This window comes from Thamnophis sirtalis, unplaced genomic scaffold, assembly GCF_051295495.1.
Source record: "Thamnophis sirtalis isolate CommonGarterSnake01/CBP01778 unplaced genomic scaffold, rThaSir2_p1.2 scaffold_11, whole genome shotgun sequence".
In the NCBI taxonomy this organism is placed as follows: domain Eukaryota; kingdom Metazoa; phylum Chordata; class Lepidosauria; order Squamata; family Natricidae; genus Thamnophis; species Thamnophis sirtalis.
This window is the reverse complement of record NW_028261391.1, coordinates 54,079,253-54,092,794: the sequence shown is the minus strand read 5'-3', so window position 1 is coordinate 54,092,794 and position 13,542 is coordinate 54,079,253. Positions and strand designations below refer to the sequence as shown.

Sequence of the window (13,542 nt, the reverse complement as noted above, 5' to 3'; positions counted from 1 at the left end):
AAAATATTGAAGAACCAATAATGATGGACACATGGGAAAGAATATGGGTAAGAAATGTGAAATTTACACAAGCACAAAACCTGAGAGAAAATTTTTATAAGATGTTCTATAGATGGCATTTAGATCCTAAAAAGCTGGGACTTACTGGGAGGAGCCTGCTGGTGGTGGCAGCAAAAAAATCAGCTGCCTCCGAATTCCTGGCTACGTACCTGTTTAGAGGATCTTCCATCTGACATCTTATCAGGTTTTCTTATCCTTCAGGCAAGAAGGAAAGAAGAAATTGTTTTGCTGGCAAATGCTCTTCGATTTTTGCAGCTTTGTGCTTGCAGGGAAAGGGGGGCTAGCCCAAGGCAGAACGGCTGTCCGTGCTGGGAACTTCAAACTGCCTTGTGCAGGACAAAGTAGGTCTCCCCCACTCAGTTCCAAGTTTTGTTTGATTTAATCTTATCACGAGCTGAATCCATTTCCATGGACAATAATTGTTTATCAACATTTTAGCTTTTTTTCTTTTTCTCCTCCGAAAAATTATTTACTTAGAGGCTTTTAAAATGGCGCCGAGCAGGCTGGTTTCTCCGGTAATAATGAACACTTTTTGTTAATCCTCACAAGAATTCACAAGAATTCAAAACAAAAGAGATTGCTTATCATATGTTTTGGTTTCACAATAGGCCAGCAGAAGCTTTTTAATTAGTTTCATTTCTACAAGAATTTTACTCCTTCATTAACTTTGCTTATCTGGAAGTTAAATGGTGATGAATCTGCTGAACGGTCTTGTTACAATGTTTACTCACTGAAAGTTCTGCCAAGCCTTAAACTTCAAAATAAAAGCCTCTTTACTTAAAGCTGCATATTCAGGCAATAGAGTTTTATTAACTGCAGGCAGATAAATTTTGAAATGGCTTCAAAACCAAATATTAACTTGAAGTTGTAAATTTTTTTCTTATTACTATTCAAAATACCAGCTTCAATTTTGTAAAAGGCTTTCTTATCCAGCTGCGATACAAGATGCCGATTTTATAGCTTCTGCGTTTGATATATGACACACTCAATCAGCTCTATTCTTCTGAAGACTTCTCCTTATTAACTGTTAAAAGTCTATAAATAGTATCCCATTTAAAACCGAGGGGAGCAGAGACTTTGTTTGTTTGTGCGTTTTTTTATAATGGCTCCCAAATCAAAGCAGTCTAAGTGTTTCCTTAATAATACATCTCAAGAAATTGTTACAAAATCGCTGCCCTTGCCTCCCACGCCCTCTACTGGAGATCTCTTAACGCAAGAATTTTTTTTTGAAACCCTTAAAGAGTTCAGACAGGAAATTAAACAACTTTTATCGGACTTATATGATAAACTGGACGCCAAGATTGCTCAAACAATGGAAGATACGATCAGAGTTATGACTGTTATGACAGATTATGTTTCTGAAATGGAGGACAAATTGGAACTTTTGAAAAAAACTAATTCTAATTTGACATCTAAAATTCAAACGTTACAACAGGAAGTTGAAAATGCTCAAAAACAACTCGTTATGATAAATTACAATAAGACTGCATTTGCAATAAGAGTCAGAGGATTGCGTGAAAAGGAACAGGAGAACTTGAAACAGACCTTTTTTGAGGCTTTCAGACGTTCGGTGGGAAGTCCGGGATTTAACTTTGATTGGCAGATTCAAAAAATTTATCGCCAGAACTCGTGTGTAGCAAAACAACGACAGCTTCCGAGGGACATAATTATATATTTCACCACAAGAGAATCCAGAAATGCGATAATACAGAAGTTCTACAATAACAGGCTGCGGATCGATGGACAGGACTTGATTGTTTTTAAAGAAATACCATCTCAAATATTAAGAGCAAGGAGAGACTACACTTTCTTAACTGAAAAACTCAGAGATTCTCAGATACAATATAAATGGGAAGTGCCATCTGGTATCACAGTCACATTTGAGAACCAAAAATATCGTCTCAATTCTGTTTGCGAAGCCCGAGATTTTTACAACAAAACTCTGAAGGCGGGACTTCCTGACTCACCCAGACTTGGAGAAAGACAAGGAGAAGGAGAAGATAAGCAGCGGGACATGTGGCTACAAGGCGGAGGGTGTTGCTTTCCCCTTCCGGAAGGGCAGAAGAGTAAAGAATAAAGATCCAGCTATGCCTTTAAAATACTTCTTAAATTTTTAATTTGAATAAAATTTCAGGACTCCTGTCTGGTATAAAATGACAAAGCTGTATACCGATGAAGAGATATTGAGACTGAAAGAAGCGGTGCTGAATTTGGACATATATTGTATGGGACTTATATAAGACTTGTTTGAATCTTAATTTAAACTGCGCATGATCTATTCTTTGGGGCGAGGAGAGCGGAGATCATAGTTTTCTTGGATTGTGGTTTGGGATGAATGGAGTCGGGTGGCGTGGGGTAGATGGAAGGGTAGTGAAAGTTCAATTAGATTACCTTGATCCAGAATGTAAGCTGATTTTTGTATAAATTGTTATTTGAATACAAGGTTAAGAAAGATTATCTGGAGAGTCTACACGAGGGTGGAGTAAATATGAGAGGAGCAATGGATGAGGATAAAATATATATGCGGACACGGGTAAAGGCAGGATGGGAGGTATAGAATTTATATGCGGAAGCAGGTAAAGATATTGTTTAAGATTTTAAAAATAATGAGAAGCTGAGGTTAATGTTAGAGAGTATATTGACTTCTCTTTCTTGGGGGGGGGGTTTCCCCCCCTTTTTTTTCTTTTTATTATTCTTTTCTTTTTTGTTCTTTATTTTTTTTATTATTATTATTTTGTAACTTCTAATCTATTTGGTTTCAATATACTCCAGACTTTGCTTGATAAAGAACGATGCCGGGAATGGGACCTGGGAAGTCGGAAGGGGTCAGGTAGGGGGGTTCAGGGGGTGGGTGGGTGGGGAGGGTGGAAATATTTTCAGAACAATGAATGCACTTGGATACTGTTGCTTTTTTTCCCTTTTTTTCTTTTCTTCGTTCTTTTCCTTTTATTTTTCTTTTGTTTTAGTACAAAACAAATAGACCAATGAATACTAGAAATACACCGAAGCGAGGTGTAGAGGGAAAGAAGAGGGGAGAATTAAGAGGGAGTGAGAAGGGAATGTAAGGAGGGTGAGATGGTGGGAAGGGGAGAAAGGAATGGCTGAGGGGGAGGGGAAGTAGAAGAGGGGATTGTTGGAAGGGGGAAATGAAAGTTGGAGGGGTAGAAGGAAGGGTGTATGTAGGATAGAAGTGTTATGAGTTGTTTATTGTTTCTTTTTTTTTTAACTGCACAGTATTTAAGTGATTGTATAAAGGAAAATGAAAATGGAACAAAAGAATTTTTGATCAATTAAAAAAAAAATAGATCCTAAAAAGCTGGCTTCTATGTATCCGAATGTACAGCCTAAATGTTGGAGGTGTGGTTCTCTCGATGCTACATATTTTCATATATGGTGGACCTGTCAAAAGGTTAAGGCATTTTGGATAAAAATGTGGTGGATTATTCAAAATATCTTTAAAAGAAGGATAAAGTTTACTCGTTAGTTATTTTTACTAGGTATATGTACTGACTTTACAGTAGTAGAGACTAACTTGGTTCTGCACCTAATAACGGCAGCAAGACTGTTGGTGGCGCAATACTGGAAGAAGGAAGACTTGCCTACAACTCAAGAATGGACATTGAAAGTTACAAACCTAGCCGAGATGGCTAAAATATCGGCATATCTTAAAGATCATTCAAATGAGAGATATAAACGAGACTGGAAAAAATGGATTGACTATATACAAAACAAATACGGGACTAAGAAATTCCAGATAGCCTATGCTTAAGATCAGGAATAATCTAAACTGTTCAAAGTTAGTGCAACAGGAAGAAGCTGAGTTCAATGTAGAGATGTTATTAACTTCTTTTTTTAAATTTCTTTTGTCTTAATATATTTTAGACTGTGTTTGTTAAAAATCTATACCGTGTACGGGCTCTGGGAAGTCGGGGGGAGGGAGGGGGTGTTAGGGGGGAGGGGGGAGGGGGGATATATAGTATGTGTTAGATTTCAATGTAATGCGATTTCACATGTATACTGTTTCTCTTTAATTTCACTGTAAAAATAGGACAAGCTGAATATATTGACATATAGTAGAAATACACCAAAGGGAGGAGTAGCGGGATAGAAGAAAGAGGGGTAGAGAGGGCGGGAGAGAGGATTGGAGGGAGGGTGAGAAGGAAGGGAGGGAGTGGACTGGGAGAGAGGAGTGGTAGAGGGGGAGGGGAAGTAGGGTAGAGGGGAATGATGGAGGGAAGATGGAAAGTTGGAGGGGGGCAAAAGAAAGAGGTGTATGGAGGGTCGAAGAGGTATATTGGGTTTCTATTTTGGGGGGTATTGTTGACAAGAGGAATTGCTGTGTTTATTGTTTAATGTTGTATGGCCCCGGTTATGCACAGTATATATGTGACTGTATGAAAATGGAAAATGGAAAATAAAAACACATTTTACGGAAAAAAGAAAATAATCTTACACTTAACACCCAAAAACTAAAGAACTTATAATTGACTTCAGGAGGAAGAGAGATGTACATTTACCATTGTACATAAATGGTGAGGATGTGGAGAGGGTTGATAGTTTTAATTTCTGGGCATTTGTATCTCGGAGGACCTCTCATGGACCATGAATGCTAACATGCTTGTGAAGAAGGCATAGAAAAGGCTGTACTTCCTGAGAATACTAAGGAAGATAAATCTATCTCGGCATCTACTTCTGTCCTACTATCGCAGCACTATTGAGAGTGTCCTGACATACAGCAAGATTTTGGCATGTTTTCAATTTAACTTTTTTTAATATAAATGTCTATATTAAAAGTGCCATTCCACCATTACTAAAGGAACAGACACAGTACCTGAAATAATGTAGACAGTATAGAGTGGGGCTGAATTTAAATACTGTACTCTTTGGAGTATAAGACACACCAGAGTATAAGATGCACCTTAATTTTGGGGGAGTAAAACAAGAAAAAAAGTTTCTGCATCAGCCTACCAGCATCCATCAGTATTAATCTGGCTAGCGTCCTTGCAGAAAACAGCAAGTGGAATACCCCCAACCAGCTGTTCCAGGCTGCAGAGATTGCCACACACCATCACCACCTCTGTGCGTCGCATTTTCGGGTGGTTCCAAACGGCGGAGTTCCTCACTTCCACTCGGATTTTGATAACAAGCTTTTTATCCATTTAAAACAAACCCTATCACCCTATGCATATTTAACTGGAGATGGTGGGGTGGGGTATGATTTTCAGGGGGTTAGAATAGGGACTTGGCACCGAAGGTTCCACTCCCGAGATGCCCTGTATTCCTACCTATAACCGTAGGCATTGAAAACCTGGCTTTCTTGCAGCAAGCCCAATAGAGATGTAGCACTTTAGTCCTTCGGGATGTTGCCATCTCACAAACACGTTGCCAGGCTTCTCAGCAAGCCCCATACACCTTTACTGCTTCCCGAAATGGGGTGGGAAGCACGGGGGTCGGGACTTATTTGACAAAGCGGACACTGTGCAGGAGGCATAAGGCAGTTGCCATGATCTCTCCTACCTGGAAGGCCGTTTCAGATCCACTGCCTTCTGCATGCCCGGTTGAAGATCCACCACCCTCTTCCCTACATAGTCATACAATAGGACAGCTTTATTATCATGACAACCATTTGAGCGGATGGTGAACTGTCTCCGCTTCTGATTGTGCTCCACTGGATGGAAAAGCTGCCACTGCCGGGCTCCAGCAAGTTCAGCGGAGCCACCTGCGCTATGGAGGAACCCCCACCCCATGCCCTTCCCCCCTCTTCCCTACTGCCAGCTGCTTTGCCTTTGTCTATATGACAAAGTGAGGATCCCCACTGCCTGGAACCACCCGAAAATGAGACACGCATATCAGGTGGGTGGGTCTACATTCAGAGTATAAGATGCACCCAGATTTTCACCTTCTTTTTTGGAGTAAAAAGGTACATCTTATGTAGCATTTAGGGTCCTGAGGCTGAAAATGAAAAAAAATAATCCAATCCACAGATAGCTGAACCAACAGAAGTTTATTGAGCAACCAGAATTGACATGAGAATCAACAGCAGAATCAACAGCAAAATTATTAATCATGAAACATCATACTTATAGTGTTTTCAGCTTCTTTGGCTCTACCTACTTTATGTGTTATATCATTATTGGCTAACAAGTCTCCAAGGCACAATAATTGGTTAGTCCTTACATCATTGTGTTCGTGAGAACGTTCACGTTGTTATAGCTGAATAAATCAAGTGTTATCAAATGAGTGAATAAAATGTTGCAGGTTATTATTTTGTTTCATCCCGTGCCCTTGACCATGCCTGGGAACACACTACAAGCAAAGAATAGCTGACAGGCAAATATTTCCTGCAGATTGCTGCAGTTTTTACTTACACGTGTAACCTCAGTTCCAAGGACCATTCAGATGATTCACTGTAAAAACCCTACAATGTTATACTCCGAAAAATACAGTATGTATCCAACCCAATTCAGACTTAGCAGATTATGACTACTCTTTCTCATAAACAGATTTATGATTTTCTGGTAAATTTATATTACCTTTGATTTATTATAACACATATAAATAAATCACCAGCTCAGAAGAGTAAGATAGTCTGAATGAAAGTCAGTGACCATAAAGTTTCTATGGCTGAAGACACATCTAACCTGGGATCTCCCCAGTCATTGTTCATCACTTTAATTACAATATCACACTGGATCCTTCCTTCTTAAAAAATGGTGTCCACAAAGGAATTCAATATTTGAAGCATTCTCTGTAACTGTTAGAAATAGAATGGAACTATTATTGCTTGAGATTTGGAAATTACAATAATTGGTTTATTTTTATTAACTACATATCTATTATTGCCAAGCCTACTATTCTTCATCCTCAATTTACAGCATTTAACTCTTATTCTTACATGATGAATATTATTTATTGAATCTCCTTCTATAGTTTTTCTTTTATTTCTGAAGATTTCTGAATTCTCTTTAAGATGCAGTATATCCGGAGCGAGCACACCAGATCACAACAACCCCGAAGACCAGCTGGCAAGTGCACATGCGTTTGCAGCCAACTGGTCTTCTGGTTTCCAGTATGCCGCTGGTCTTCGTGCACACCAGAGCATCAGAAACCCGCACATGTCTACCAGCCAGCTGGTCTTTGGGTTTCTAGTGCTCTGGCATGCACAACAACCAGTTGGTGCACTGGAAACCCGAAGACCAGCAGGTGATGGTGCACATTCCTACAAAGAGGGCTCTGCGTGCCATCTTTGGCACTCATACCATAGGTTCACCACCATGGGTATAAGCTACTCTATCCATTTGGTGTCATCTGCAAATTTGATATTCAGTGTTGCCTTCACATATTAAATTATTCCCCTTCACAAATTTTAAAACTGAAGATTTTTGAGATACATTTAACTTCATTCTGTAAATGAGTGAATTAAAATAATTTTCATTCTTAAAAGACTCAAAATGAAAGCATTTTGAAGCATTATATATAATATCAAAAATGATGTTACAGGATCAATGTAGATAATTGGACCAGATGTCCCAATTTTGGCGGGACAGTCACGATTTACAACAATTTGTCCCGTGTCCCGGGGCGTTTTTAAAAAGTCCCGATTTTCTGGCTTCATGTTGAAAGCCCAGTGGATTTGCTTAAGAAATCCTAACCGGGGCAAGACAAAAGACACTCTGTCTAACCTCTCTCTCTGTCTCAGTACTTTCATTGAAGATATTAAAACGTTAAAGCAAGAAAATGCCCCCCGCCCATTTTACTTGCTTTTATAAGAAAAGATGACCATAGAGCTCCAGGAAATACTTGGCTAGAGAAGTCGCGAGTGTTCCTTCCTGGATTTTCCAGAAAGGAGGGGCACGGAGGTTGGAGGTCGGCTCGTGTGGAAAAAATGGTGGCAAAGTTTCTTGGAAAAATATTTCCCTGACTAATTTCACCACTTTAATTTGCTCAGTTCTTTGTATTAACATCTACATAATTCTGGATTGACTTGGAGTACCTGCCTGCTGATAAGTGAGCTGGGATTTTTTTCTTTTATTTTTTTAATGTATTTTAAAATAATATTTTATTTATAGTGCATAGGATTTTTTAAAATAGTTTTATTCTGTGTGGATTCTTTCTTTAAATTGTCTTAGACTATTTAAAAAAAGATTCTATCCAAAATAAATTGAAGTGAAACCATTTTTAAAAATTCTATGCACAATACTTTGAAATATATTGTGCATAGAATTTTTAAAAATAGTTTTACTTCAATTTATTCTGTGTGGAATAGTTTGAAATGTTTTACTTCAATTTATTCTGTGTGGATTCTTTTTTTAAATTGTCTTAGACTATTTAAAAAAAGATTCTATCCAAAATACAAAATACCAGCTGCAGTTATTCACTTAAGAACTGTGGCAAGAAAGGTGGTATAGTGACCAAAGTTACAAAGGCATTGAAAAAAATGACTGATGACCATTTTTCACACTTAGCGACCATTTTCACACTTAGCGACCATTGCAGCATCCTCATGGTCATGTGATCAAAATTTTGATGTTTGGCAACAGTTACAATTTATATTTGTAAATTGTAGTTATGTTGAAATAAAAAAAATATTACAATACTATTTTTGCATTGTATGAAAAATTTTGTTGCTCCGTACAAAATTTTTAATCAAGCCCCCCCCCCCCCCGATTACCAATCTGAAAATCTGGTCACCTTATAATTGGTACACAAAAGAAGCAGATGCCATCAAAGAGCAAAAACTGAAAGACTTCCAGAAGCAGATAACTCTAAATGATATATTAACTCTACGTGTCTATCAACAAGTTATTATTAAATACTGCTTTCCTCGGATCTTGACTAATCCAAGAAGTGAATATTTGGCTATGCTCTCTGAATGGTTTTCACATTAAAAATTGTTGGGTGTGATAAACTTGCAGACCCAGCAGATTTCTATCTGTCATCATTATAAAGCTGTGACTGTCAATCCAAGCACTTCCCAAGAAGCAAGGGTGTTACCAATCAGTTTAGTCTACTGTACAGATGGCACAATGAACAACATTACTATCATTGTACAGCACTGGATTCAAAATTGTTATTCTGGATTTACACACAAAAAACCTTAGGTCCCCCAAATTTATCACTGATCTAATAGCTCTGGGATACTTTAGACATTGATTTTAGAAATAAATACAAAATAACTACTGAAAACTTTTCAATGCATAAAAATCTATATTTCATTCATAATATGTCTGAAACATAAGGCCACTTGCAACTAATAATGAACCTACAAATTAGGAGATTACATCATGCATTTGGCAAATATTGCAGTATATAAATAACCTGGAATACAAACTATTCACAGAAAACAGATGCAAAAGGGAAATAATTTGTTTCTGAATAGCTGATACATTAAATCTACATCGCTGTTATTCTGAAGACTGAGCCACTGACAGCTTAAGAACAAATTAATTGAAATATAGACTTTCAATGCAGTTCTAAACACAAAATAACTGAAAATTATTCCTGTACTCATGAGATGCTAAGTTACTGTAGACATTAATTTGATACTTTGTGCAAGGCTCTCAATGTACAGGCATAAATAACATGTTCCCATTCCCAACATTCTTTAATGTGAATGAAATATGTTTGTTAATCTGTAGCACTTCACTTGGTAAGACTTTTTATGGTCCTCAATAAAAAAGTACTTATTTCTCAGCCAGAAAAAAATATATATCAGAAGGTCAGCTACTAGTACAGATATTTTTAAGTGCAGATGCAATAAAATAAATCTCTACAGTGATTTATTAACAATATTTTTTATATTTGTAGTATTACCAAAATCCATTGAAATAAAATTAAACCAACTTATATAATAAAACATCACAAATTTCCTACCCAAAAGGAGTAAGCTAACCTCCCCAAAACATTAGACACATATAAAGCAAAAAACAACTCTGATGAAGCTCATAAGTCATCCTGAATAAATTGTTTTCTTAACCTTGTGAAATGTTAGCTATGAGAGGGAAAGGCACTGCCTTAGTGGCTACAAAGTTTAAAGCATAATGCTACCACACGGAAGTGTAGCCTTCTAATCCATGAACCCTCCTCTCATCTAATCACTGAGAGACCAGTACCAGACCAGACCAGGAAAAAAAGTGCCCTCCAATGTAGTCCAGAACTGTGTATAAAGGGTTAATAACCAGCAGTTCACATTGGGGCCCAGAAACCTACCAGTGACCACAGAATAAAAGTTACACTGCAGTAGAAAATGTCATTTATCAATAGTTTGGCTGTGGGAATTTTGCGTGACCCGTCAAAACCGCGTTCCACAAAAGCGCGGTCGACGAAATCGCGTATGTGACGTCATTACAACGCGACGAAAAAGATCGAAAAATTGAAATAAAAATTAAATTACAGCAAGCTGATTCACATAAAGGTAAGGGTTAGGTTAAGGGTTAGGGTTAGGGTTAGGTTAAGGGTTAGGGTTAGGGTTAGAGCGTTAGCGTTACGTTTAGCGTTAGGTTAAGGGTTAGCGTTAGGTTTTTCGTTACGTTAAGGGTTAGGTTAAGGGTTAGGTTTAGGGTTAGGTTATGGGTTAGGTTTAGGGTTAGGTTTGGGGGGGTTAGGGTAAGGTTTTCGCTTTATTTTTACATTTTTCGATCTTTTTCGTCGCGCTGTGATGACGTCACATATGCGCTTTCGTCGTCCGCGATTTTGTCGTCCGCGGTTTTGTGGTAGAACCGGAATTTTGTACCAGCTGTAGTTTCTAAGTTGTTTTCAAAAGTAGCCCCATGTAGAGTGGATTGACCTAATCAAGCCACACTGTGATGAGAGAATGAGTTTCTGATCATGTCATAACTGGCAGACCAGTCTAAGCTAGGCAAAGGCTATCAAGAGTCACAACTGTCACTTGATGTTCTAAGAATCTAAGGATTCAGAGAATTCATAATTTAAAGACTTGCTCCATTATAGGATGTGCAATCTCATCATTGTGACCAGTGTTTTTGGGCAATCCAGAAGTTTCTGGATGAGTAGTACCACGATTCTGTTCAGCTTTAATCTGAGCTTGTTTCATATTTTCCAGTTCACAGCCTCCACCACTGAATCAGAACATCCATAGCATCTCTAGCTCAAGCCAGAGTAGTAATCTACAGTTGAATATCAACATACAAATAGTATTTCATTCCAAACTAATAGATGACCTCTCTCAAACTTTTCCAATTTATATGAAACAGGAGAGAAAGGAATGATGTTAGTGGAATTGCACATTGAAGCAATCACTTCATCCTGTTTTAGTTTGTTTCAAACTCATACGCACATTGTTGCTGGGTGAAATTTTTACAATTTATTCAGTATTGAGCAAATAACAGCAGACTGGGGAAATAAATCAACAGCATCTTGGGGAAAAGCTTACCTGGCTGATTTTGTTTTCAACAGGAGCATGCAGGAGAGTAGTCAAAATCCATTACAAAGTTTGGACAGCGAACTGAGGTTTGTCAGCCAGTTCCAGGTTAAGAGTTGCACAAGCAGGATTCAGAAGAATGACACACCAGAGAAAAAAAATCAGATCCTGGTTTCCAAAGGAGAAACATGGATCAGGCTGTAGCCAGCTGTCTTTAATTAAGAGAGTTACTACCTTATTTTGCAAGGAGCGTAATTGAGCAACTTTGCTCTGTACTCCATTCTACTTGCCTAGTCCAAGGGTTTAGGGACTGTACAATATCATCTGACCAGGGACGTGCAGTCAGGGGAGGCAGAGTCTCACCACTGTCATCATGAAAAGAAAAGGAAATGTAAAAGGAAAAAGGCAAGAGCTGAGGTCAGGCTGAGCTAGTTGCTGCCAGAGCCACCATGGATGACTCTGCTTAGTGCTTAACTGTTTAAAAAAGCCCGCTAAAGTGCCCTCTACAGGAGGCAGCAGGAGAATGACGTGCCTCATCTAGTCTGGCGTTTTATGATCACTCGAGCAGAGTTAAGCAAGGGTTAAAAGCCGAAAAATTCCTGACGTAGATGAGGCACGTCATTCTCTTGCCTCCTCCTGTAGAGGGTGCTTTTTTAGAGGCTTTTTTAAACAGTTAAGCACTAAGCAGAGTCATCCATGGTGACTCTGGCAGCAGCTAGCTCAGCCTGACCTCAGCTCTTGCCTTTTTCCTTTTACATTTTTTTTTCTTTTCATGATGGCAGGCAAGAGCAGAGTTGAAGTCTTCTCTGAAACAGCTGGAAAAGTACGTGTGGGTTGGAGGGAGGGGGAGAAATTCAAACTTCATCCTCCTGGTGCAACTTTGTGTGTGTGTTTGTGTGTGTGTGTGTGTTTAAGAGAGGGGGGAGGGAGCATATTGAGACAGTTCTTTAGTTTATGAACTATGTAACACTCTAATACTATGCCTTTGGGTCTTCTGAAATTTTAATTATCCAATCATAAACAATGTTTTCAGTAGAATGAATTTCTACTTCTACTTACACCTGCCAACCAAAATGCTGCTAGTGGTATTGCTAACATGGGCTGAGGAGGAAAACCTAAATTTTCTGAATCCTGGTGCAACTGTGTGTGTGTGTGTGTGTGTGTGTGTGTGTGTGTGTGTGTGTGTGTGTTTGAGAGAGGGGGTAGGGAGGGAGAGAGGGAGGAAGGAGGGAAGGGAGAAGAAAAAGAAAAAGAAAGAAGGAAACTTATTTAGCAAAGGAGAAAAACAAATGCTGTCGCTTTAACTGAGCATGCCTGGCTGTGGAATTCTGGGAGTTGAAGTCCACAAGTCTAAAAAAATTGCTGCCTCACCAGCCATAAACCTCACCCCACATCACTGCATCTGACTGTTCCAGCCTTCCAGTGGTGCCTGTGATTCATCATCTTCAGGTGATTCTTGGCTTGGTGTCTTCAGAGGCTGACCTTTTACTGGTTTGTCTAGAGTAGCTTCTTATAGTATAGTATAGTATAGTCTTCATTGTCATTGTACAAAATAAATACAACTTCAGAGTCAGTCTGAATTTTAGCCATGGTAAATTAACTCAACCACCTCTCTCCTAAGACTGAGTTGAAGCAGTACTATGGTCAATGGGGTTATCCTCTAGAGCAGGGGTGTCAAACTCGTGATGACACACCGTCACGTGACGTATTGCAACTTTTCCCCCCTTCGCTAAACCAGAGTTGGCCGTGGCCAGTGCATGATGCATTTGGGCCACAGGCTGAGAGTTTGATACCCCTGCTCTGGAGTAACCAATTTTTTCTGTTATATGTTAGATCTAAAACCTGATTGGAAGGGATTCAGATAATCCTCTCCTAAGATTTATAGCTGTTTCTCACAATTTTTTTGGCAAAGGGGAAGAAATTGTTTAGTGAATTGAAAAATGGTCTTTTTCAAGGCTAGATTCATCTGTTTTCTTCAGAAAGGCATTTACTTCCCAAATCTAGTACCAGAATCCATCCAAAGAAGTCGGGTTGAATATGCATATAATTCAAAGGTGGTAGAGCTTATGCTACTATTGCTGCCCAAACATGGCAAAACTGAT

The 13,542-nt window shown here is 38.7% G+C and overlaps 1 protein-coding gene across 6 annotated transcripts in view; it reads right to left on the bottom strand.

The window, feature by feature from the left end:
• RBM20 (RNA binding motif protein 20) overlaps positions 1-13,542 on the bottom strand; it is a 99,412-nt gene that overhangs the window by 45,049 nt on the left and 40,821 nt on the right. The window contains exon 2 of one of the 6 annotated variants that reach the window (XM_087725823.1): positions 6,429-6,467. The exons of 4 other annotated variants lie outside the window; for them this stretch is intronic. In XM_087725823.1, coding sequence (XP_087581949.1) covers positions 6,429-6,467 — 39 coding nt within the window. Of the gene's footprint in view, positions 1-6,428; positions 6,468-11,452; positions 11,694-13,542 lie in introns of those variants that run through there. One more of the 6 variants, XM_087725825.1, reaches the window with a different exon arrangement.